General features: G+C 45.7%; 2 protein-coding genes across 2 annotated transcripts in view; one reads left to right on the top strand and one right to left on the bottom strand.

Annotated features, from left to right (window-relative positions):
* LOC307216071 (G-protein coupled receptor 35-like) overlaps positions 1 to 23493 on the bottom strand; it is a 307342-nt gene that overhangs the window by 79966 nt on the left and 203883 nt on the right. The gene's annotated exons all lie outside the window — the stretch shown is intronic.
* ITM2C (integral membrane protein 2C) lies at positions 2262 to 23328 on the top strand. Its single transcript, XM_079977334.1, has 6 exons — positions 2262 to 2495; positions 13369 to 13518; positions 14961 to 15146; positions 15577 to 15687; positions 19438 to 19588; positions 20260 to 23328. Exons 1-6 carry the CDS (start codon positions 2373 to 2375, stop codon positions 20349 to 20351), a joined length of 813 nt encoding a protein of 270 aa, XP_079833460.1. The 5' UTR covers positions 2262 to 2372; the 3' UTR covers positions 20352 to 23328.

Below are 23493 nucleotides of genomic sequence, written 5' to 3'. Positions count from 1 at the left end.
ATTTTGGTTATTATGTACCGTATTTTTCGCCCTATAGGACACACTTTTTCCCCTCCAAAAATGAAGGGGAAATGTGTGTGCGTCCTATGGGGCGAATACAGGCTTTTGCTGAAGCCTGGAGAGCGAGAGGGGTCGGTGCGCACTGACCCCTCTCGCTCTCCAGGCTTCAGGAAGCTCTGCGCGACCCTCCGGAGCCCGGCGCGTTTTTATGGAAGACAATCTTACTCAGCTACGATTGATCACTAAAGAAGAAGCCTGGACTTTTGTTGTGGGGACGGGATGGGACGGGACAGAACCGATGTGATTGGTCCGTTAGTGAAGGATGTCTATTGTTTTACTTGATTTGATACTGCAGTCATGAAATTAAAAGACACCTGCTTCTTGGGAGAAAAGCAATGACAAACCTAGACAGCATCTTAAAAAGCAGAGACATCACCTTGCCAACAAAGGTCCATATAGTTAAAGCTATATAAAGCTATAGTTTTTCCAGTAGTGATGTGTGGAAGTGAGAGCTGGACCATAAAGAAGGCCAATCGCCAAATAATTGATGCTTTTTGAATTATGGTGCTGGAGGAGACTCTTGAGAGTCCCATGGACTGCAAGAAGATCAAACCTATCCATTCTGAAGGAAATCAGCCCTGAGTCCTCACTGGAAGGACAGATCCTGAAGCTGAGGCTCCAATACTTTGGCCACCTCATGAGAAGAGAAGACTCCCTGGAAAAGACCCTGATGTTGGGGAAGATTGAGGGCACAAGGAGAAGGGGACGACAGAGGACGAGATGGTTGAACAGTGTTCTTGAAGCTACCAGCATGAGTTTGACCAAACTGTGGGAGGCAGTGGAAGACAGGAGTGCCTAAAAGACTAAACAACAAATACTGTACTTGCTGCTTTGTTGTTGTTTGTTGTTTAGTCGTTTAGGCACTCCTGTCTTCCACTGCCTCTGTTGTTTAGTCGTTTAGTCGTGTCGGACTCTTCGTGACCCCATGGACCAGAGCACGCCAGGCACTTCATCCCCTTCTCCTTGTGCCCTCAACCTTTCCCAACATCTGTCCTTCCAGTGAGCACTCAGGGCTGATTTCCTTCAGAATGGATAGGTTTGATCTTCTTGCAGTCCACGGGACTCTCAAGAGTCTCCTCCAGCACCAGTACTTGCTGCTAAAGGTAAAGGTAAAGGTACCCCTGCCCGTAGGGGACGCAGGTGGTGCTGTGGGTTAAAGCCTCAGTGCCTAAGACTTGCCGATCGAAAGGTCGGCGGTTCGAATCCCTGCGGCGGGGTGCGCTCCCGCTGCTCGGTCCCAGCGCCTGCCAACCTAGCAGTTCGAAAGCACCTCCGGGTGCAAGTAGATAAATAGGGACCGCTTACCAGCGGGAAGGTAAACGGCGTTTCCGTGTGCGGCTCTGGCTCACCAGAGCAGCGATGTCACGCTGGCCACGTGACCCGGAAGTGTCTCCGGACAGCGCTGGCCCCTGGCCTCTTAAGTGAGATGGGCGCACAACCCCAGAGTCTGTCAAGACTGGCCCATATGGGCAGGGGTACCTTTACCTTTACCTTTTTACCCCTGCCCGTACGGGCCAGTCTTGACAGACTCTGGGGTTGTGCGCCCATCTCACTTAAGAGGCCAGGGGCCAGCGCTGTCCGGAGACACTTCCGGGTCACGTGGCCAGCGTGACATCGCTGCTCTGGCCAGAGCCAGAGCCGCACACGGAAACGCCGTTTACCTTCCCGCTGGTAAGCGGTCCCTATTTATCTACTTGCACCCGGAGGTGCTTTCGAACTGCTAGGTTGGCAGGCGCTGGGACCGAGCAGCGGGAGCGCATCCCGCCGCAGGGATTCGAACCGCCGACCTTTTGATCGGCAAGTCCTAGGCGCTGAGGCTTTAACCCACAGCGCCACCTGCGTGAGGCCAAAAGGACTGTCTAGTCCAGCGACCTGTTCTTCCGCGGTGGCCAACAAGTGATGCCCACAAGCAGGACTCACCCCACTTGAGCCCCACCAGCAACCATCATTCACAAGCATCCCTGCCTTCAACCGCGGAGAGAGACCGTAGAGCTCCGAAGCCTTCGCTCTCTCGCTTTCCCTGAGCCTCTTTGGAGTGCATCCTGAGCGCGGACTCTCGCGGCCACCTGCTCGCTCGCCAGCGCAAGACGCGCGTCCGCGGAGCCTCGTTAACTCTTGGCTTCTCCCGTGAAGGCGGGGGGGGGGGGGAGAGACGAGGGAGGGGGGGGGGGCGGAGAGCCAAGGCTGCACTTCCGGCGCTTCCTCCTGGCGGCGGGGTGGGCTCGACGGATGGTCCAGAGAGCCGCGTCGAGCGCAGACGAGGCGTCGGGTTTCGCTTCGGACGCTGCTGCTGCTGCTGCTCCTGCTCAGCCATGGTGAAAATCAGCTTCCAGCAGCCGGCGGCGGGGCTCAAGCCCGAGAAAGAGGCGGCGGCGGCGGCGGCAACAGGAGGCAACTATGGAGCCAAAGCCGAGGTCCTCTTGCCCCACGACTTGGTGAGTGGCGGCGGCTGGGAGCGCCTTTAGCTCAAAGGATAATGATAATAATAATAACAACAACACATTAAATAAAGGGAAAGCGTTTCGATGTCAAGGGATGGGTTCCATTAGGGGGACTTGAAAAGAAAATGAGCCCCGGAGAGTTGCTTGGGACGGAGCCCCCTGGATTGCACCGCGCGATCCGCTGCAGAGCCCGGCCGGGTTTGCCTGCTGGCTTTTCCCTTGCAAGCGCCGACCGGCCGGCCGGACGGGCGAGCGGAGCGGAGCGGAAGAAAGAAAGTCGCCTGCTTCCCTCTCGCCCCCGAGGGAGGGCAGAAAATGGACGCGTTTGGGGTAAAGGGAGGCTGTGCGGTGGTAGAAAAGTGGGGCAGAATTGCGGGTCGGGGGGGGCGCATGATGGCGAGAGGGCGCGTCGGGGCGCGCAGCCCTTCCCGTTCGCTGGCGAGCCTTGTCCCGCGGCGTTTCCCCTTCCGCCGCAGGGTCCGGGGCTCCTGAGGGTGCCCGCCCAAGCCCCTCGGTTGCGGGGCCGGGGAGGCACTTGGAGGCGCCCGCCTTGGGCTCCTGCATCCGTGGACGCGAGAGAGGAGTCGGAAAGTTACAGCAGGAAGAGGCCTGGCGCCGAGTTGCAGCAATAGTCCAGCAGCCCCAGCCGTAGAGGCAGCTCGTAGCTTCCCGCAGGCGGAGGCAACTTTTGCCCATCCCTGAAGTCTCGAGTTATTTATTTATTTTTCAGGAATGACCGGAAAAACGTGCGCTTTGACCACGAGTTCTTCCTCCCCCCCCCCCCCATTCGTGCACCATCATTTGAAAAACCCAGCTTTAGGAAGCTGTAAAATGCGTCTTGGAACTCCTGAGCTTGTGCAGATATTTTCCCCACAGAGCGTTTGTTTCTCAACATTTATATCCCACCAAGAGTCTCGAGGAAGTGCAATTATTCCCTTCCTCCGTTTTTGGTCTTCGCAAAACAACAACCGTGCGAAGTAGATTGAGGCTGAGCAAGAAACTGGTCTGAGGTGATCCATTGTTCTCTTGTTAAGTGGGGATTTGAATCTGGATCTCCTTGTTTCTGATCAGACACGCAAACCACTAGGCCACACTGTTCTCTCCTGACCAGGGCCTGCTGAAGGGCTTCTGGGCTAAGGCAAGAGGGAGATAAGCATAGCTGTCAACTTTTCCCTTTTCTTGCGAGGAATCCTATTCGGAATAGGGGAATTTCCCTTAAAAAAGGGAAAACGTTGACAGCTATGGAGATAAGCTATCAGGCATGCTAGACTTTTGTTGCCTCCCATTTTGAAGATTTCTTTTTTTTTTAAGTATGTGGGGCTTGTTGGTTTTTTGAACCCAGGGTCCAATCCGAGGCCTAGAAAAAGGGCTGTTTCAGCTGTGCTTCAGGAACCTAGTTGAGAAACCAGCATCTCCACAGTGAGTGGTGCTTTGGGTCTCTGTTTAGATTCCCTCCACCCCTGGGGTGTGACCTGCTGAGTTTGGGGTTTGCTGTTGATTCTTCCCCTCTCCTGCCCCCTTGAATAGAATCAGTGGTTGGCATTCTTTGGCGAGATTTCAAAATATCCAGTTATAAAGCTGAGGGAAGCAGCCGAAAGCTTTCTGGGCTATAGTGGCTGTGTCCCTTACCGCGGGGGGCTCTTGCTAGTGTTTCTCTCTATATCAGTTGCTATCCAGTGGGTGGGTGGGGAGGTGCTGAGCTGCCTCCATGATCTCTTCTAAAATAATGGGAGCCTGACTTCATCCTTTGTCGTTTGTGTGTGCTGCATAATATCTGCCCCTGTTTTCATCACACCAGGAATCTCCGCTTGACTCCCGCAAATTGCATTGCACCGCCTCTGTTTACTCCACACAATTTCTCTTTCTAACTCGCTGTCCCGCTCCGCCCCCATGAATAGCCTGCAGGACATCCAGCATGCTTAGATAATGTTCTCATTCAGCCAGATTGCTGAGCATTTCCAGAGGCTTTCACTGACACGAGGAATGCGCAGAAAACTGAGAAACGAGAAGCCTTGTAAAATGGAGGTTTGGATGACCAGGATTCTTCTACATTTGAGTTTAAAGTTTTGTACAGCGCACACACCTTTTGTTCATTTGTTCTGTTATAGCATCCTCCTTCCCAAAGGAGCCGGGGGAAGCACTTTTCCATTCCTCCATTTATATATGCGCCATTTATCTTAAATTATTGGCAGGGGTGGGGAGTGTGTTGCAATGACAGCTGCCTACTGTTTTCTTCCTGTAGATGTGTTCTTGTTGAGTGGTTCAGGAAGTGAACAAATTAAGGTCTCTCCCACTGTTGCCAGAACTGGGTGTGCAGAAGAAGCTGCTTTATACAGACCATTGGGCTACATAGCCCAGTCGGGCTGGTAGTGGCTGTTCTCTGTCTTCCCCACCATGTGCTACCTGACCCTTTTAATGCAGGTGTGGGAAAGATTTGGCCCACCAAGTGTTGCTGAACTACAACTTCCATCATCCCAGCCATTGGCTGTGTTTGCTGATACGGATTGTAGTTCAGCAAGTTTGGAGGGCCAGAGGTTCCCAGCCCTGGAGATGCCAAGATCGAACCTGGAAACATCTTTGTGCAGCATGCAGAGCACCACACTTCTACCAATAAGCTATAGTCCCCATACCTGCTGTATGATCTGCACTTGTTCTCATTGGATTTGTAGCTTGGAGTTCTCTACCCAGATAAAGAACAATTCTGCACCAAGTTAACCCAGATTCTGATCCTAGGAAAGCTGAATTCCGCAATCACAACACAGTTTGCAAATTGATACAATTTTCGTAATATACTCCGCAATTTCAAATCTTTTGCTTCTGGAATAACCAGAATTATCACCATATTCACGTTGGAGAAGGCTCCTGGCACAGTTTGGCCTACTTGTAAATTTATAGTGCTAAACTGACTTTCCATGGCAACGGTCAGTGGTGACATCACTGTACCATGAGGAAGATGCTGGCAGGGATTCCTGACATGTTTTTTTCCAGTTAAAATGAAGAAAAAGATAACACAGTTTCTAACACCATTGAATGCACTACAGTGGTACCTCTGGTTAAGAACTTAATTCGTTCTGGAGGTCCATTCTTAACCTGAAACTGTTCTTAACCTGAAGCACCACTTTAGCTAATGGGGCCTCCCACTGCCACCGCCACACGATTTCTGTTCTCATCCTGAAGCAAAGTTCTTAACTTGAGGTACTACTTCTGGGTTAGCGGAGTCTGTAACCTGAAGCTTTTGTAACCCAAAGCATTTGTAAGCTGAGGTACCACTGTACTAGGATTAGTGTTCCCTTACAGTCATCTTGCAGCCCTTTTCCAAATCCAAGGTGAAGAGAGACTAGAGAGACTTGTAAAAGTTGTTTTATTTTCCTTTTCTTAAAAAACTATTACAATAAAAAAACTTATAAAAAACTTAAACTACTCTAGAATTTATTTTATGAATATTATAAAACTGAGCAAACACAAATCTGTATCTTCTCCAAGCTATGCAGCTTGCATTTGAAAGGAGCAGCAACATGAATATTATGCAATCATTTTACTTTCTTACTTCAAGCTGAGTGTGTCATATCTCAACTACTAGGATGTTTAGATGACTGATATTGAGCAAGCTGGGCTACAGCTTTTGTCTGAGGCTCCTCCCATAGAATTCAGAGTCAGAATCCTTGCTAATCTACTTCAAGTCACTCAGAGATCTACTAGCATATTTCATCTGACCTTCCCCCCATTTCTGCTTTGTACAGGGGAATAGGAAGCTCCATTCTACAGAGTCACACTATTGGTCCATTTAGCTCCATGTTGCCCACACTGACTGACAGCAGCTTTCCGGGATTTTATGTGGGGGACATTCCTAGCCCTACCTGGAGATGCTGGGGATTGGATCTCGAATCTTTTGCATGCACAACTGCAGGCACAAGCTCCTCTTCCTCTCCTCCCACCTGAAACCCCTTTTTGCTCCCAAAAATCTGCTTCAGAAGGTTGGGGAACTCTGCAAACCCAGGTGGGGGGAGATGAGGCAGAGGAGGATGGAGAAGTCATGTTGCACAAGCAGGCTTGCACCACTGAATGTCACTTAAGGTACAAGCCTTTAACACCTGTGCAATTTCTTCCCTCCCGCTATGGAAAGTGGTTCCAGGACAAGGAAATCTGGGTGGCTCCAGCTGCTGTCAGACCATAAGCTCTTGGCATTGGGCATGCTGAGAAGGATTGGTGGGAGTTAAGAGTCCAACAACATGAAGGGACTCCGTTTCTGCCTCCTAGTTTTAGAGTCACCCTGAGGGGGCTGGGGAAACAACTGTTGGGAATTTGCATGTGTTGGCCTCCCTCTCAACCCACTCCCCTTTCCACATGACGGTGTACATTTGTCTTCCACTATGGGCTGATAATCCTGCACTTCTCTGATAGAGGAAAAAGGGTTAAGCAGCCAGGGTTTTATTGAATTCCCTTGTTCTGATTGCACACCCACACGAATCAGCACCCTGCCACCTCTTTCATTCGTGCAGTGACAAAGCTATGCATTAATTAGAAAAGCAGCTTTATTGGGTATTTTGTGCATGGCTTGCTGCCTGTAGCCTCTGCTTAGGGCAGGTGGGTGAGCATTGTTTCTCAAAACACATGGCTGGTGTCAAGGATGCAATCAGACACATCATTGTGATTGTTCTCTTCAAGTGTCTTCATTTGAGATCCCAAGTATCTGTGACTCTCTGTGGCTTTGCACAAGTACCACATTTCATATGCTCTCTGCTGAAAAACTGCTTGCCGTGAAGACTGCATGTAGTACCTTTTCCATTCTAAAGCAAACCTTTTGAAACAGTCTGTATGCATAATTGCGTCCTGGTTTCTGTTGATGTGAGGAAACAAGAGCCATAGTGTTAAGGCTGTGCTCTTGACTTCCTGGGGTCATGAGGATCTAGCTCAAAGCCAGGTACCAACAAGAATTCTTGGGTGCTAGAGAGGACAAGGTGAGAGGTTATAGGCAGTTTACATGTGCAGCAAGAATAGTTCCCCCCTCCACCTAGCCCAGGATGTCCACTCCAGTAATCTGTAACTTTTCCGACCTGGAACCTGCCCTCAATTCACACATGCCTTTAGGGACCCACTTCTTAATTTTTCTTCACTAATACATTAGTATGGCCCTAGTGTTGCTGTTGCAACACATATTAAATCAGGCTGTGCCCAGTAGTGGGTCACACGACCCACTGGGTAAGACAAATGGCATACACTGACTAGTAGCGACACTCCAGCTTTTCAAAAATGGGACATTTCTGGCCCTACCTGGAGGTGCTGAGGTTCGAACCTGGGCAAAGCAAGCAGTGATAGAAACTCAGATATATAAACTAATTGCCAAATGGCACCTTAACGTTACGTTCGCCACAATGGAATGTCTAGGGGCAATGAAATTATTTCATTGCATTTCTAAAAGTAAAGGGACCCCTGACCGTTAGGTCCAATCGTGACTGACTCTGGGGTTGGGGCGCTCATCTCGCTTTACTGGCTGAGGTAGCCGGCGTACAGCTTCCAGTTCATGTGGCCAACATGACTAAGCCGTTTCTGGCGAACCAGAGCAGCGCACAGAAACGCCGTTTACCTTCCCACTGGAGCAGTACCTATTTATCTACTTGCACTTTGATGTGCTTTCGAACTGCTAGGTTGGCAGGAGCAGGGACCGAACAACGGGAGCTCACCCCGTCGAGGGGATTCGAACCGCCGACCTTCTGATTGGCAAGCCCTAGGCTCTGTGGTTTAATCCACAGTGCTACCCACATCCCATTCCATTTCTACACTGCTTTATATTTCAAAGAACAAAACATCTCAAAGCAGTTACAAACACATTAAAACAATCCAGAATAAAACAAATTCAAGCTTCAAGGAAAATATATCAGATCCTTCTCTAAATGACATTTTGCTTTCCCCTATTTATTTGCCTACATAATTTATATGGCTGCCCCATAGCAAAAGTACTGTAGGAAGCCAGAGCAGTGTAGTGGTTAGAGTGTTCGACTAGGACTTGGGAGATCAGGATTCAAATCCCCACTCAGCCATGAAGCTCAATGGGTTACCTTGGAGTCAGTCAAAGCTTCTAAACCTCACAGGGTTATTGTAGGGATTAACTGAGAAGGGGGTGAACCAAGTACTCCTCGCAGAAAAAGGTAATTAATAAGCTCTTCTGCTTACTTGCTTAAGAAAGCCGGGGATGGGGCAGCCAGATGGGTTGTCTGAACCAACCTGGCATGCAGAGATCTCCATGTGGTTGCAGTTGGATCTGCACAAGTCGCAAAATGCATCTGGCACGTGGAAATTTCTAATACTGCAAAGCAGAGGTTCTGCTGCTGAGCTGCAATGAGTGCATTTGGTGCTCTTGTGCAACAAAGCCATGATAGAAACATGGAAATTTTTTGTTAAGAAAAGCAGGAAAAGGTGCTGGAAGGTTATTGTATAATCTCCATGCAAGCAAATTGGAATGAATGAACTGCAGTATGGTGTGACCTCTGTAAATGTTGTTCAAACAGATCAGGATGAACGGTGAGTAATGGGGTTGTCTGGAAGAGCTCTTAGCAACATTTGCTAAGGACATATAGCGGCACTGAGATGCTGGTGTACATGCCCACCACTTCAAGAATTCATTGTTATGCTGCTCATGAAACTGTGTGCCTGTTCTCCAAACCCATGTGTTTTTTTCTAGGCAGGGGGCTCTTAACCAGCGTTGTCTGCAAAGCTCTCAATGCGGAACAGAAGTAATCTGCCAAACTCACAAAATGCACACATTCTCTGTGAGCACATTTTAGCTGAGGTCATTTTCATATTGCAATCTTAGTACAATATATAAGCCCTTTGGGAGCTGCAGACTGTAGTGGAAGAAATAAATAAATGGGGAAAGAATATCGAGGTCCCAGCAGAATAGAAATGGAAAGATTTCGGGGCAAGTCATAAATAATGATGCCGTTCCCTCTGTGTAATTGAATGTTCCCATCCCTGAAAAACAACAACAGAGGACCAAAATGTGATAAGAGTTGAAGGGCTGAGTGTCCTTTGCACCTGATTTGGGGGAAATTGTCTAGGATGGCAACAGCTGAAAAATGAAACAGCTTTGGAAAGCTAAGTGGGCAGGCGAGATGAAAGGACTTCTTTCTGACGGCACTGAACTTGGGTAAACTTGCTTTCATTTCCTTCCTCTTGTTTACATCAGCGGAAATCTCATTGATCAAACCTGCCCGGATACAAGCAACTGTAAGCTTGGCTGTCGCTTATTACATCTAACCTTGAACTTTATCAATGGCAACTGATTTCCTGCTGATAAAAAGGTCGCAAACGACTCTGGGGTTGTTGCGGCTCTCATCTCGCTTTAAAGGCCGAGGGACCTGGCATTTGTCCACTTCCACAGACAGACCCCCCCCCCGCCGGGTCATGTGGCCAGCATGACTAAGCTGCTTCTGGCGAAACCAGAGCAGAGCACGGAAACGCCGTTTACCTTTCTACCGGAGCGGTACCTATTTATCTACTTGCACTGTGTGCTTTTGAACTGCTAGGTGGGCAGGAGCTGGGACCGAACAACGGGAGTTCACCCCGTTGTGGGGATTTGAACTGCCGGCCTCTCGATCAGCAAACCCAAGCAGCACAGTGGTTTAACCCACAGCGCTACTCGCGTCCCTGTTGACACACACACGTAAATTATATATAATACACAGGCATACAACCCACCCTGTTTAGAAGGTCTAGGTGTCTTTTGTACCCCGCCTTCACAAACATCCTTATTTCACCTGTGAGTGCTGCATTTCCACCTTAATCGGCTCTGGTTTATTTTGAGTTATTTTCCTCTTGCACTCCCATGATTTTGGGTCAGGTTTGCTGTACTGCAAGAAGAGGAGGCATGAAAGGAAGAGCGGGAGATACTTGCTCTAGGCCAGAGGCTCTCAAACTTTCCACCCTCAGAGCCCAATTGAAAGGGCTACAAATACCGAGGCTCCAGCTATCACAAAATAGCCATGTCAAGGTTACAGCCAGTTTCAAAACGGAGGTGGAGGCAGACATGATAAAACAAATGGCAATTGTTGGCAACATTTTCTATTGCTATCTAACCCCTCTTTTAAAAAGGGATTGTTTGCCACTGTGAGTTCCCTTCAGCAGGGAGTTCCACAGGTCAGCTTTACTCAAGCTTAGCGCAGACATTGGTTCTGGGGGTATTGTGACTCCTGAAATTATTTTTGTTCTAGGCAAAATGCGCCGACCCGGAACCTCCTTGCAAGTAATTTTATTAGCCTCCTGTGGCTTCTCTCCATCTCCTTTCACACTTGTACTCTTTGCCTACCCCCAATCTGACAGTTTCTTTCATCCTTCCTACCTGGGCCATTACATTCACTTCTTCCTCCTGTAACAGCTTCCATGTTTTATCCCCTTCTTATCTATCCCCAGTTTATTACTCTCACTTTTGGAGATTCTTCTGCTAGCACCTGCCCAACCCAAAGTATCACATAGCCAGGGCTAGGTGGGTTATAGTGCGGAGGCCTTCCTGCCTGAAAGTGGGTTGAGGCTCCCTAGTAGTCCCTGACCCACAGCTGGAGAAACATGGCTCTAGACGGATTTCCTATTAATAATGAATATATTTCCATCCGTGTTTTCTCCCTGAACCAATCTAGCATCGTTTCCAAGGAAAGAAGAAAAAGAAAATGTCTCAGAATAAATCAGTCAATCCTGGTGTGTGTTAATTTATTAACCTGCCCTAAAATGAACCAGATGTTTTTCACGATCCTTTTGTTTTATAAAAAGTTTGGGAAAGCCTGCCTTTTCATAGCTTGTTTGTTTTTTGCCATTCTGTGCCTGCCGCTCGTTGCTCTGCTTCGTTTTCTGCCTGTGCACCAAGCTGATCCACTCCTTCCTTTATTGGATCGTACACTCCTACATATCCTGCCTGCCAACTGGGACGGACTTAAAATGCCAGAGCATGTTTCCTGCAAGTCAGCCAGGGAGACTGTTCTCACCCCCTTACTTCAAGGCCCTCCCAGCTCCGACTATGCCCACCCCACCCACTCCCCACTGAACTGTGGAGTATCTGTGGTGTTCATGGAGCTCAGCCAAGCTACACAACTTGCCTTGTTGATTAGTTTATTATTTTTCTTCCTTGCCACCCCGGTGGAATGCTCGCTTCTGCCGAATTGCATATGTCTGTTGCATACAGGGGCTGCTGCAAATGAGCTCATTTAATGTTTTCGTGCAGTGCATCCTGAGCCGTACCTTGTTTTAAGGATTTGCAGCCACAGGCTTGCTCTCAGCAGTGACCCTTCATTGTTTTCCTAGACTGTGTGCCTGATGTTACTGTGTTGAATTAGCATTATCATTGTGCAGGCTGATCTCATGAGCGCTGGAACACTGATGTAATGCCACACGCTGGATTCCAGTTGCCCGTTAGAAATTTATTTATCTTTGCCCCTCAGATGTGTCCAAGGCAGTGTGCAAAGCTTAAATTAGAAAAGGTTAGTTAGCAAAACAGGACCTGAAACCAGTCTAGTGTCGTTTTGTTAAGTACAGATGGAAGAAACCACAGTTTCCTCAAGTTATGGACATAACAGGAAATTGTGGTTTATTCAGAACTGTATGTGAGTTTGCAGCCTACAGCCTTTGCATGTGAACAAGGCGGGGAAGAGATGGGAGGGCAAAGCACCCGAGGCTCTTTGCACCTTCTTCTTTGTAACTAAATAAACTAAACAAAAATGGTTCACTGTTACTTTTGAGTCCTGATTATATAAACGAAGCAACAAAATTATTGTATGCTAAATATTGGGGAAAATAAAACAAAACGACTATGAATTAAGAAGGACAAATTCTGGATATTTTTTTAAATCAAAAGTTATGTATTCTTTTCTGATTTTTTGTGACATGGTTTTTGAATATTACAAAACATGATGTTTGTGTAATTACTATTAATTGTTTTCTGTAGTGTGTCCAAAGACTCAACAGGGACAAAAATATTAATGGCAGTATTCAAATAAAATATGAGCCACTTGGTCTGCAGAAACATACCTTCCAACATTTAGCCATTGAAAAAAGGGACATCCCATTCCATAATGATAATTTGACTATTTATACCCCACACATCTTATTGGGTTGCCCCAGCACTCTGGGCAGCTTCCAACATATATAAAAACCTAATAAAACATTAAACATTAAAAAAATTCCCTATGCAGGATTACCTTCAGATAGCTCGGGGTGTGGGTGGGTGTGGGTGTGTGGGTGTGTGGATAACTCCATACCTTCCAACATTTCTCCAGTGAAAATAGGGACATCCTGAGGAAAAGCGGGACATTCCGGGATCAAATCAGAAACCAGGATGGCTTCTCTAAATCAGGGACATCCCTGGAAAATAGGGACACTTGGTGGGTCTGTAGAAACATCATATCTGTATAGGGATTCCATAGTAAGTACAGTGTTCATATTATTGACGGGGATGCTGAGGCTGAAGGAGAATGACTTGCTTAAATCTACCTAGTGAGCTTATGGCAGGGGCAGAATTTGAGTCGAGGCCTTCCTGGTTCAGAGCGCACTGTCTTAACTGCTCTTGACTAGTCATCACAAAATATAGTACAGAATACAAATCACACACCAGCAGTAGCATACCTGTTTGCAGACTACCTGTTTTCAGGCTTTGCTTTGTTTGCTTGGCACAGTTTGGAAACAATAATAATCAAAACTGAAAAAGGTCTGCTGTTCATCATGGGAAGCAAACTTTCTGAAATGTTTTACTCTGTATTGCCCTCTTGACTCCTCTTATCTTCTGAAAATATTCCATGCAGCACTGAGAAATCCTGACCAGTGTTTAAGCATGTCTTGCATTGCTCATACCAATGTTTCTGTTACCTTGTCTCCTCCTTTTAAACAGGAGGAGCAGCCATTGCCTTTTCCAGTGGAGACCAGGAAGCCTCTTAGTCGCATCTTCTACTGGACGATGATGATGCTGTTGTTGCTCCTCGGCCTGATTTTGACATCAATGTATGTCTACAGATACTTCTCTTATACGTTCCCAAATCAGGTATGTATGGGGCAGTGTGAAGGGTCTCTACCTCGTCCCCCCAGGATTCTCAAAGTTCATGTTGACTTAACCTATTGCCTTTTCCCCATTAGTCATTTGATTCCTTCATCTCTCCCCCGCCCCAGGTTCATTTATCATTCATACCTCACTTTTGCTTCCTAGGGAAGCCCAGATCCCCAAACAGCAGACAAAAACAAAAAGCCAGAATGAAAGATCTCTGCTGTATATAACAAAATGCAGCATAGATCAAAATATAAAACAATTCAAAGGCAAATTCAGATCAGCAAAACAATAAAACTGTTAGATACCTAAGAATTAATTAAACAACTTAGTCTTCTGACCTTAATGTTCCCATCCCTTGGTACCGACAGATAATTTTTTTGAGAACTCCAGGGTGGAGTCTGAGAGAAGAAGAAGAAGAGTTTGGATTTGATATCCCGCCTTTCACTCTCTTTAAGGAGTCTCAAAGCGGCTAACATTCTCCTTTCCCTTCCTCCCCCACAACAAACACTCTGTGAGGTGAGTGGGGCTGAGAGACCTCAAGTGACCAGCCCAAGGTCACCCAGCAGCTGCATGTGGAGGAGCAGAGACGCGAACCCGGTTCCCCAGATTACGAGACTACCGCTCTTAACCACTACACCACACTGGTGTAGAGAGAGGTGGACCACAGCACTTGCTCATTAAGCACACTTTTTCTTTTTTCTTTTTTGGCAAAATAAATTTCCCATCTTTAATATTAATCTGCAATTTTCATTTCCAAGTCCTTTGTCATTGGCACTTCTCTTTCTTGAGTACATTCCTGGCTCTCTTTTTACTCACTGGAGAGTTTGCTCTGTATGTACGCTGTGGTGGAGGTTTGTGTAAAATGTGTTCTGTGAGGTGATATTTAAGTAACGCAGGTGGGAAGCTGAGACTTGTGATATATACAGCTGGTCCCAGAGAACAGGAGGCAGGAAAAATGGGAAAGGTGGCCATTGTTGTTGTTGTTGAAGACTCATCATGTGCTTGATTTTGAGTTACATAGAAGCTTTGGGCAGAGAGGCAGCACTTACTTAGAGTCACACTTGGGAGCCAGCTGCACATCATATGCAAATGTGTGCAACAAAGCTCCAACTGTCGCTTGTTTTAAAAGAAAAACAGCTTCAGAAGGCAGCCATGTTGAGGTTGTTTGTTGTATTTGCCTCATCTTAAGGGCCTTAGCTCAGTGTGTGGGATGCAGAAAGCCCAAGCTTCAGCCCCTGGTCTCTCCAGAGGTGGGTGGGAAACACACGTCTGAAACAATGGAGAGCTCGTAGTGGAGCCTACACAGCTAATGCAGAATTTGGTGGGCCAACACTGCATAAGGCACTGTCTGCTGTTCCTGTGTGAAAGCTTTTTCTCTGACTCTTGCAACAAAGGTCAAAGAGCCCCTGCATTTACGACCACCCTTTTTATTTCCACAGTATGGCCTGGAAGATCAGGAGCAGGAGATGCTCTGCCAGCTTTTCTACGTAGACGAACTGAGGGAGCAGCTGGAACTGCATGAGAACGTGAGGATTTACCTCGGCGAGAATTATGAGCAGATCAGCATCCCAATGCCCCACTTTGGTGAAAGCGACCCTGCAGATATTATCCATGACTTTCAGAGGGTAAGAAACAAGCAACATGCTACAGATATTATGACACCTTCTGAGGAAGGGCTGCACCTTGGTGTCTCCTGAATATGCTTGTAGCAGCTTCAGAGACTTGCAGGAGTGACAGGACAGGAAACCCATGTGAGATGCAGTTTTCCTGACCATGTTTTTAGTACAGCTTTCAAAAGAGGTTCCTGCTCAGTTAGGTGTACCAGTTCCTTTTCCAAACATTACGTCACAGGTATCTCCTGTAAGCAGAGCTTGTACTAGAAGGATCTTTCAATAAGAAGATGCACTAATGGTTAATCTTTGATGTTGCATGAGAAGTACTAAGGCTGCTTAGGCTGAGGGATCCTGGGTTGTTGGAGTAAACCTCTGCTGCTCTCTCACCAAGACCAACATAGCCTCCCTTGTTTGAGCTCAATCTGCCTGTTTTTCCTTTCAGGGTCTGACTGCCTACCTTGACATCAGCTTGGATAAATGCTATGTCATTGAGCTGAACACCACCACTGTCATGCCACCTCAGAGTTTCTGGGAGCTGTTGGTTAACGTAAAGGTAGGGGAGGGGAAATGTTCCTTATTCTCACAGGGGTGCTTTGAAGATAAACTGGAGCGGACACATGAAATACAATAGATAAAAATAATTGTGCACGGTCTGAAACACAGGGCAGGATTCACCTTACGAACACCAGGGCTTTTGCTTGTGCAGTTGGGACTTTACCCCTCACTTTCTTTCCTGGAACAGCCCCTTAGTTGAGGGGCAGAAGAATGGGAGAACCCTGAATAGTGTGCACTGTGTGGGGACATCACAAATTGAATGAGGGGGTTGCCTGTATGTTGTAAACTGCCTTGATATACTTTATAGAACTGTTGGTTATCAATATTTAAATAAAAATAAATAGATATAGTCGGTCGTCCAATTGGATTTAACAAATAGGTATTGCCAGGAAATGCGTAGTCAGCCTTGCACACATGCTATCTTCTTTGTCAGTCTCCTTCCGTGATGCAGATATACAGATAGCTTGACTTTTACAGAACAGCTCTGCTGGCATTGGAGAACTCTCCTTAATTGACTGAGACAGCAGTATTTTACAACAGGCTATTGATTTAGCTTGATGTGGCAGCACAACAGCATAGCAATGTGTTAAGATGCCCTGCTCCCATTGAGTTTTCTTAATCTCCCAGGAGATAATCAATCACTGGGTCAGGAAGTGGGGTGGTAGGGCATCTGTGGCTTGGGATGCTTGCCAGGGGAACTGCCTATTCAGCTGATGCCATTCTGATGGTATCACTGTGGGATCTCTCTGCTTGCCTCCTCTGCAGTTTTGGAATGTGTAGGTCAGTATGCTGGTGGGAAGTTTGTTCGCTTAGTAGATGGTCTTGTGTTGGGGCAGGTGTCTGCTTTTCAAAATTAATTTCAGGTTTTTTTAATGCTGCCCTATAATTGTGTAATGTTAGGGTGGCTAACAGATTTTAAATTTGGGCTGGGAGTGAGGGTTGGTTAATAAAACATAAAGCAGGACTAAAAACAGCCCAAATACCAGAAACTTAAAGTAGAAGCAAAAGGCTTAACAAAATGAAAAGGTCTCTACCTGGCACCAAAATGTTATCTAGGTAGTTGCCAGGTGAGCCTCTCTTGATAGGACATTATATAATCAAGGACTATTGCAGTCTCAAGCCATTTAAAGTTTTAAGGGTCAAAACCCGTTGCTTCTATTTGTGCCCAGAAATGGTCTGGGAGCCAGTGAATCTGGCAACACACTGTCCTGTTTCCTAATCTCAGTTCAGCAGTGTTGCAGCTCAGTTTTGAACTCTGAAGTTTAGAGACCATCATTAGTCCTGTGCATGGTACACAATGGGAGGTCGCCCAGGGCATGGATAACTGAAGCTGGGCTATTCCTGTCCAGGTAGGGTCACAGTCATCACCCAGCAAAGGTGCTAAAGGGCCACACCTCCTGTGCCAAATATGGTTCAAGAAGCACCCCCAGACTGCAAACCTGATGGTTCAACCCTCTCCAGAACAGGCTGAACACAACTCGCTTCACTATCTTGTTTGGGTTGAATTTCAATGTACTGAGCATCATGCACTCTATTAATATGCCCAGGTATTGATTTAACACCTCTTCCTCCTCCCCTGAGTCGATGAAAATGAGAAGTTGGGAGTCAACCACAAACTGACTTTGCTGAAAAGCTTTCAGATGACCTCACTCTGTGGTTTCGTGTAAACGTTTCAAAGCACGTAGGCAATAGAACAGGACTCTTGTGGGGCCCTGAAGCACAAGCACCCAGAAATGAAGTGAACTCTCTTCCAGTCACAAACCATTTTCTAAAATAATTTGGCAAGTTGAAGCAGAACTACTGCAAAGCACTGCCCTCATTTCTCAGCACAAGGCAACCTAATCCAGAAAGAAATCATGGTCTCTTTGCTTTGTTTCTAAGGAGCAAGGATTGAATTGGCAAAATCTGACCTATTTGGTCATTCAGATCAGATTGAGTATGAGGATACTTGTATACCCAAAGATGAAGGAGGACAGAGTCTTGCACTTAGCAGGCTCAAAACCAACTATATTTTATTATTCTGTCCTAATATTGTTTGTTGGAAGCCTGTGGGTTGAAGAAGATTAACCTCTGCTCATTAAACTAGTTCTGTTTTCTTTCACCGACACATTCAGAGCCATATTGTGCATCTGTGACTTTGCAATATCATTTCTGATTCCCTATTTAGTGCTTCTTAACTATAATTCTAGCCTCCTGTGGCTACATTTAGACCATTGAGAAACAAAGCGACACTGGGAAGATGGTCTGGCTCTAAATGGGACTGCAGTTTTCCCATTCTGCTAGGTGATTTGCTTCAGAAAAGCAACCACCACCTCTCGGAACGTCTTCACTGCACTCTTTCTCTCTCTCTCTCTCTTTCTCTCTTTGTGCTTTTCCTCCATGCACTCCAGGGCCAACTAGCTTGCAGCTTTAGAGATGGAGTGGGAAAGCTCTAAAGAGAGTAAGCAAAATTCGTCAGTGTTTTGATTAGATGTTCTTACCTTCCTATTGGAAAAGTGTATAATTGCATAAACTAGCCTAGGCAGGAGAAGCTTGCTAGTTTCCTGCAGGCGTATGGTTGGTCGCTGTGAGAAGAAGGTACAGGACTAGATGGTCCTTTGGTTTGATCAAGCAAGGCTTTTGAACAAAGATTTATCCAAGAAACCCGATGAGATCATTGCCATTTCCCCTCAACTCTGTGGTTTTAAAAAAACAATTATTAGCGGTCGGGCATTGTGCCAACACAAGGATTTCCACTTGTGCAACAGAACGTCCCCCTCCTCTGCTGTCCCTGAGTGTGCTCCATACCCTCCTCACATCTGCTTCAGAGTGTTGGGGGGGGGGGAATCCCCAGAACAGATTTAGAGGGCATGGGGTGCGGGGCGAGAAGAGGGAAAGTAAACCCTTGTGCTGATGGAGTCTATTAGTCAGATACCACCCCTCTTAATCATATTAGTATTTCATTATCATTGTATGTTGCACTGCTTTGAGTAACATAAGAAGAAAAAAATGGTCCCTGCCATAGTGGCCCTCCAAATTAAATGTAGACTGAGGGCACCATGTAAGTTTATTATAATAACAAATAATAATAAATTTTATTTATACCCCGCCCTCCCCAGCCAAGACCGGGCGGCTAACAACCGATAATAAAAACAAGTTGATTGAAATACAACTTAAAAAACAAGATTGAAATACAACATTAAAACATTAAAATGCAGCCTCATCACAGGAGGAGAAATGAAAAAAGAAAGAGGGGGAGGGAATCAAATTGATTCCAAGCCAAAGGCCAGGTGGAACAACTCTGTCTTACTGGTCCTGTGGAAAGAAATCAGATCCTTCAGGGCCCTGGTCTCCTGAGACAGAGTGTTCCACCAGGCCGGAGCCAGAGTTGAAAAGGCCCTGGCTCTGGTTGAGAACAGGGGACAAAGGTGGAGGCCCCCTAGAGGGTCTGTGTGTTCGTTTTTGGCCTTTTGATTTATAAAAACCAATTAAGCCATAAGAAGATTCCACCTGATACAGAAAGCTTACAAAATAATGATGTTCCTGTCAGAAGTGTGCTGCTGCTCCCGGCTGGTTTTCAAAATGCCAATTAAATCCTTTGCTGATGAAGATGAATGAATGTTGCTTGGATCAAAATATTGAAGCCCTGATAAAATCATTTCTGAGCAAAGATCATGGCTGTCAGGCATAGTTTCCCCCTGAAATTTAATCCCCATCAAATAAGCTCAGTAATAGTTAAGATTTTGTGTATTTAATTCTTTGGTTTCAGAAAGGGGCATACCTGCCACAAACCTACATGATCCAGGAGGAGATGATAGTGACAGAACATGTCACTGACGTGGACCAGCTTGGCTTCTACATTTATGCCCTGTGCAGGGACAAAGAGATATACAGGTTGAAGCGCAGGACTGCAAGAAGACGTAAGTTTTTGCTGTTGCTGTTGCCACTGGAGTTACACTGCTCAGCTGCTCCCACGGCTTGCGCAGATCAGCCTGTTCTGGGTGCTGGGGTCAGGGGAAACTCTAGCTTCCCCCGCCCCAGCCCCGTGCCTGGGGGGGGGGAATAATTTTTTTTCTTTATTTCCCCCCCAAAAAAACTAGGTGCGTCCTATGGGCCGGTGCGCCCTATGGGGCGAAAAATACGGTATTTTATTTAGACATTTATTAACTGCCTATCAACCATGGCCAATGGTTGGTTTACAACAAATGTCTGAAACAGTAAAATATACACTAATGATAAATTAGAACAATAAAATCAGTAAAAACATTAAACTCAACACAATATGCATAAAACCGCTTGGAAGGCTGTTAATTCATCAAGCTGATTTACAGTAAGAGTAACTGTATGCTTTTTTAAAGGATATCATTATGATAGTCTTTATTACTAAAGCTATACGCTTTAAAAAGAAGTTTATTTCTTTAATAGAATAAATGCCTTGATGGAGGCCAATTTAAAAAAAAAATGGTTATGGGATTATTTTTGTGCTGTTGTTTCAACATCCTTGATTCTTGAACTGGTTCTATTTCAACACTCATCTGCTTTCCTCGCCATACCATGTCTTAATCTGACATTTCTTTCTGTTCTCTTCCAGATATCCACCGACGTGCTGCTGAGACATGTCATCACATCCGCCATTTTGAAAACACTTTTGTGGTTGACACAGCTATTTGCCAGAAGTTGTGAGAGCTGCACTCCCAATGTAACCCTCTTGGGCTTTTCCTCTACTCATCCGTGCAGGCGTTCTTGCTCTGTCCTTGAGAGAATGTGTCTTAATTTACTTCTTGCTCCCATTGCTTGCGCATTACTAACTTCTCAGGTCACATGTGGCCAAACACTGGGCCTTGGGTGTCTTTGTTCTGCATTTACATTTAACATTCACACATCACTGGGCTTAAATTTACACAGCGACCCCAAAATGTTGAGTATTGGGTTTCTCTTGAGAAAGCTAGCACAACAATCTCTTCTGAAAAAAGCATGAGAAGCTTGAGAATTGGGAGGCCCTACTTCAAATCTGTACCCAACCACAAAGTTATCTGAGTGACGGTGAACCAACCACTCACTCTCAGCGTTACCAACTTCACAATACTGTTGTGAGGATGAATGGGGTTGGTTTGTTGGTTAGGAGCTCCTTGGAATGTAATAATAAAAAAGAAGAGTTGACCTTTTTCACTAGAGTGCCACTTCCTTGTAAGGGACCCTTCTCAGCACAAAGAACCATTTGTATGAAGCAATTAACAGAAAATCTGCAGTGAAATTAATTCCCTAAAAGGGCAATGAAGCTGTATCAGTATCCTTGCAGGTGAACATAGAAATTCATGGACTTGTCATTCTAGGTCAGAGCTTTCCAAACTTTTCACGTTGGTGACACACTTTTTAGACATGCATCATTTCACAACACAGCAGTTCTGTTTTACTAGCAAACCAGAGGCGAAACTAACTCCTCTTCAGCTTTGAGGAGCAGCGCAGGGAACATTTGCCTGCAGTCAGCACACTGACATGTCAACACAGTTTGGAAAGCTCTGTTCTAGGCTTTACATAGCAGCATTTGTTGCCTTTCTGTGCGAGCTTGCCTGCCATTTTTTCCTCATTTCTCTGTAAGAGGCACAATCCCACAATGCAATGGATGCGTGTACCACTGATCTGCATACAAGATTGGTTGTGTTCTCCTGAATCTTCAGGAGAAAGAAAAGCAAACTCTTAAATCCTGAGTTTGTAGACCAGCAAGAATAAACCATTCTGGGAGATGTTGCTGGTGAAGAGCTGGCTCTCCCAGTGTCCAGATTGTCTCACCATCAAGTGAAACAGGGCCCACTAGTCTTTTTACCACTGGATAGATTACAACTGAACTTGGACCAAATGTTTATCTTGATTGACTTATCTTTGGGATCATAAATAAATGTTTCAGAATATCACATAGCAATTCATTTTTGCCAGATGTTTATAATGGAGGTTTTGTAGATGGAACAGTTAGATTGAGCTCTTGCTTTGTAGGAATGGATTGGTTGAAATAATGATGAGGACCTCCATGCAAATAGGTAGTAGATCTGTGATTCATGTTGCCCACCCTCCACAATAATAATAAAAAGAAAGGGATTAGTAGCATTGCACACTGGATGAAAGATTGGCTCCCCATTTCCTTGCACACTATATATTACCCATTAGGTTTCTAAACATCAGAAATTGAACAGTAGATTATGATCCAGGTCACTAGACATCTGCTCTTGTAAAAGATTGGTTAAACAAGAAAAATCAAATGCAGTTGGACTGCAGTTACACAATTTTCTTTTTTTGTGGCAGATGGAAAAATGTGGTTGAGAACACCCCTAGACAAGTAGAGTTCAGGGAATATGAGAAGGCAGAGGGATGCACAGAAAAGAGACCAACATTCGTTTAGCAGAACTTTGCTAAACACTTCCTACACAGTAAAATTCTCCCAGAAGATAACAGAACTAAAAGCTGTGGTTGCCTTTAAAATACTGGAAATGCAAATTGCACAATCTGAAGCATCTTCATCATGTGTCTTGACCATTGAGGGCATTAATGGATCAGTCCCTGGGATAATGTTGGTCCAGGTGTTGTGTAGGGCATAGAATGCGTGTGTGGAGCAGGGAGATGGAGCAGGTGGACACAGGAAGAGAAGATCTGATATTTGTCAGAAGATCTGTGGCAAGGTTGTCTCCCATAGCATGTAGTGGGAGAGAACTGTGGGTCTCATTGAACAGCTCCCAGGTTACAGAAGGTCTGAGTTGTCAACACATCTATATTTCAGGAATGTGCCTGCATCTCGAATTGAACTCTTGGTGCTTCTGAACAAGGTTTAGGGCAGCTATGCATGCACAAATTGCAGTACAATATGTGCTTCAAGTGTCCCTATGGCATTTGCTCCCTGCGATGAAGTAGTGGCCTGGAGTGATCTGCCACTGTGCTGTCGGAAACCTGCCCACCCAAATATAGGGCATGATGACACCTTCTCTGTATGGCAAATTGAGTGGTTTAGCCAGTGTTAATAATCACAAAATGCCTAATGTCTGGCTGCTGCAAAATAGAGAAAAACTCAAAACAATGCACACATTTTGCCATGTGGAGGTGGACTCAGTGTGATTCCAATTAAAGCAGTCACAACATAGAAGCATATTACTTATAACCATCCTTGGATTTTATTATAAATTTTACCTGCCCATGCAAACAGAATTTTCAGCTCCTTTTGAGGTATGCACTCTGCTTGTTTAGGAGTAATGTTCAAATTCCTATTGATTTTCATTGCAATTTCATCTGAATGGTACAGATCCTGAAGGGAAAGGAGCATCATAACAGTTTCTTTAGTGAGCATCGTGGAAAAGTAATAAAAATTAGGCTTGCATTTTCTTCTGCGCTACTCAAGTTGGAAATCCAACCTTTTTGTGTTTGGCTGTGCATGTTTTAAGCCAGTCATTAACCTTGGTAACTTTGTGCAAAACCTGAAACACATGGACAAGGCCTTAGTTCTTTGCTGGAGCTAAAGATGATTCAAAGAACAGAACATCAGTTATCTGGTGACGAGATGGGGGGAGGGGCGGGTGGGACAAAAGAAAGACCATTAAATGCTTTATATATTTTGTCTGAAAGAAATCTTACCTTTTAGGAGAAATGAATGAGATAATAAAATATTTTACTTCTGGTTGCAGTTGTCTCTTATTTCTGTGTATGTATTGCTGAAGGATTCTCCCAGTGCTACTTTCCTAGAAAAAGAGGTGCCAGAACTTCTCTTACAGTGACAATGGTAGCCACTTGAGAAGTGCGAGAACTGAGTTCTGGTGAGTTGCGGCTGAAATAGAGCCCTGATTAT

This window comes from Podarcis cretensis (assembly GCF_951804945.1).
Source record: "Podarcis cretensis genome assembly, chromosome: 5".
NCBI lineage: Eukaryota > Metazoa > Chordata > Lepidosauria > Squamata > Lacertidae > Podarcis > Podarcis cretensis.
Note: the sequence above shows the minus strand (reverse complement) of the source record. Positions and strands in the feature narration are given on the sequence as shown.

What these genes read in the sequence shown, in the direction of transcription:
- ITM2C (XM_079977334.1), top strand. Translation starts at nt 2,373, where the DNA reads ATGGTGAAAATCAGCTTCCAGCAGCCGGCGGCGGGGCTCAAGCCCGAG. An exon ending in TTATCCATGACTTTCAGAGG is followed by an intron (nt 15,147 to 15,576) that starts GTAAGAAACAAG and finishes TTTTCCTTTCAG; the next exon opens with GGTCTGACTGCCTACCTTGA. An exon ending in GCGCAGGACTGCAAGAAGAC is followed by an intron (nt 19,589 to 20,259) that starts GTAAGTTTTTGC and finishes GTTCTCTTCCAG; the next exon opens with ATATCCACCGACGTGCTGCT.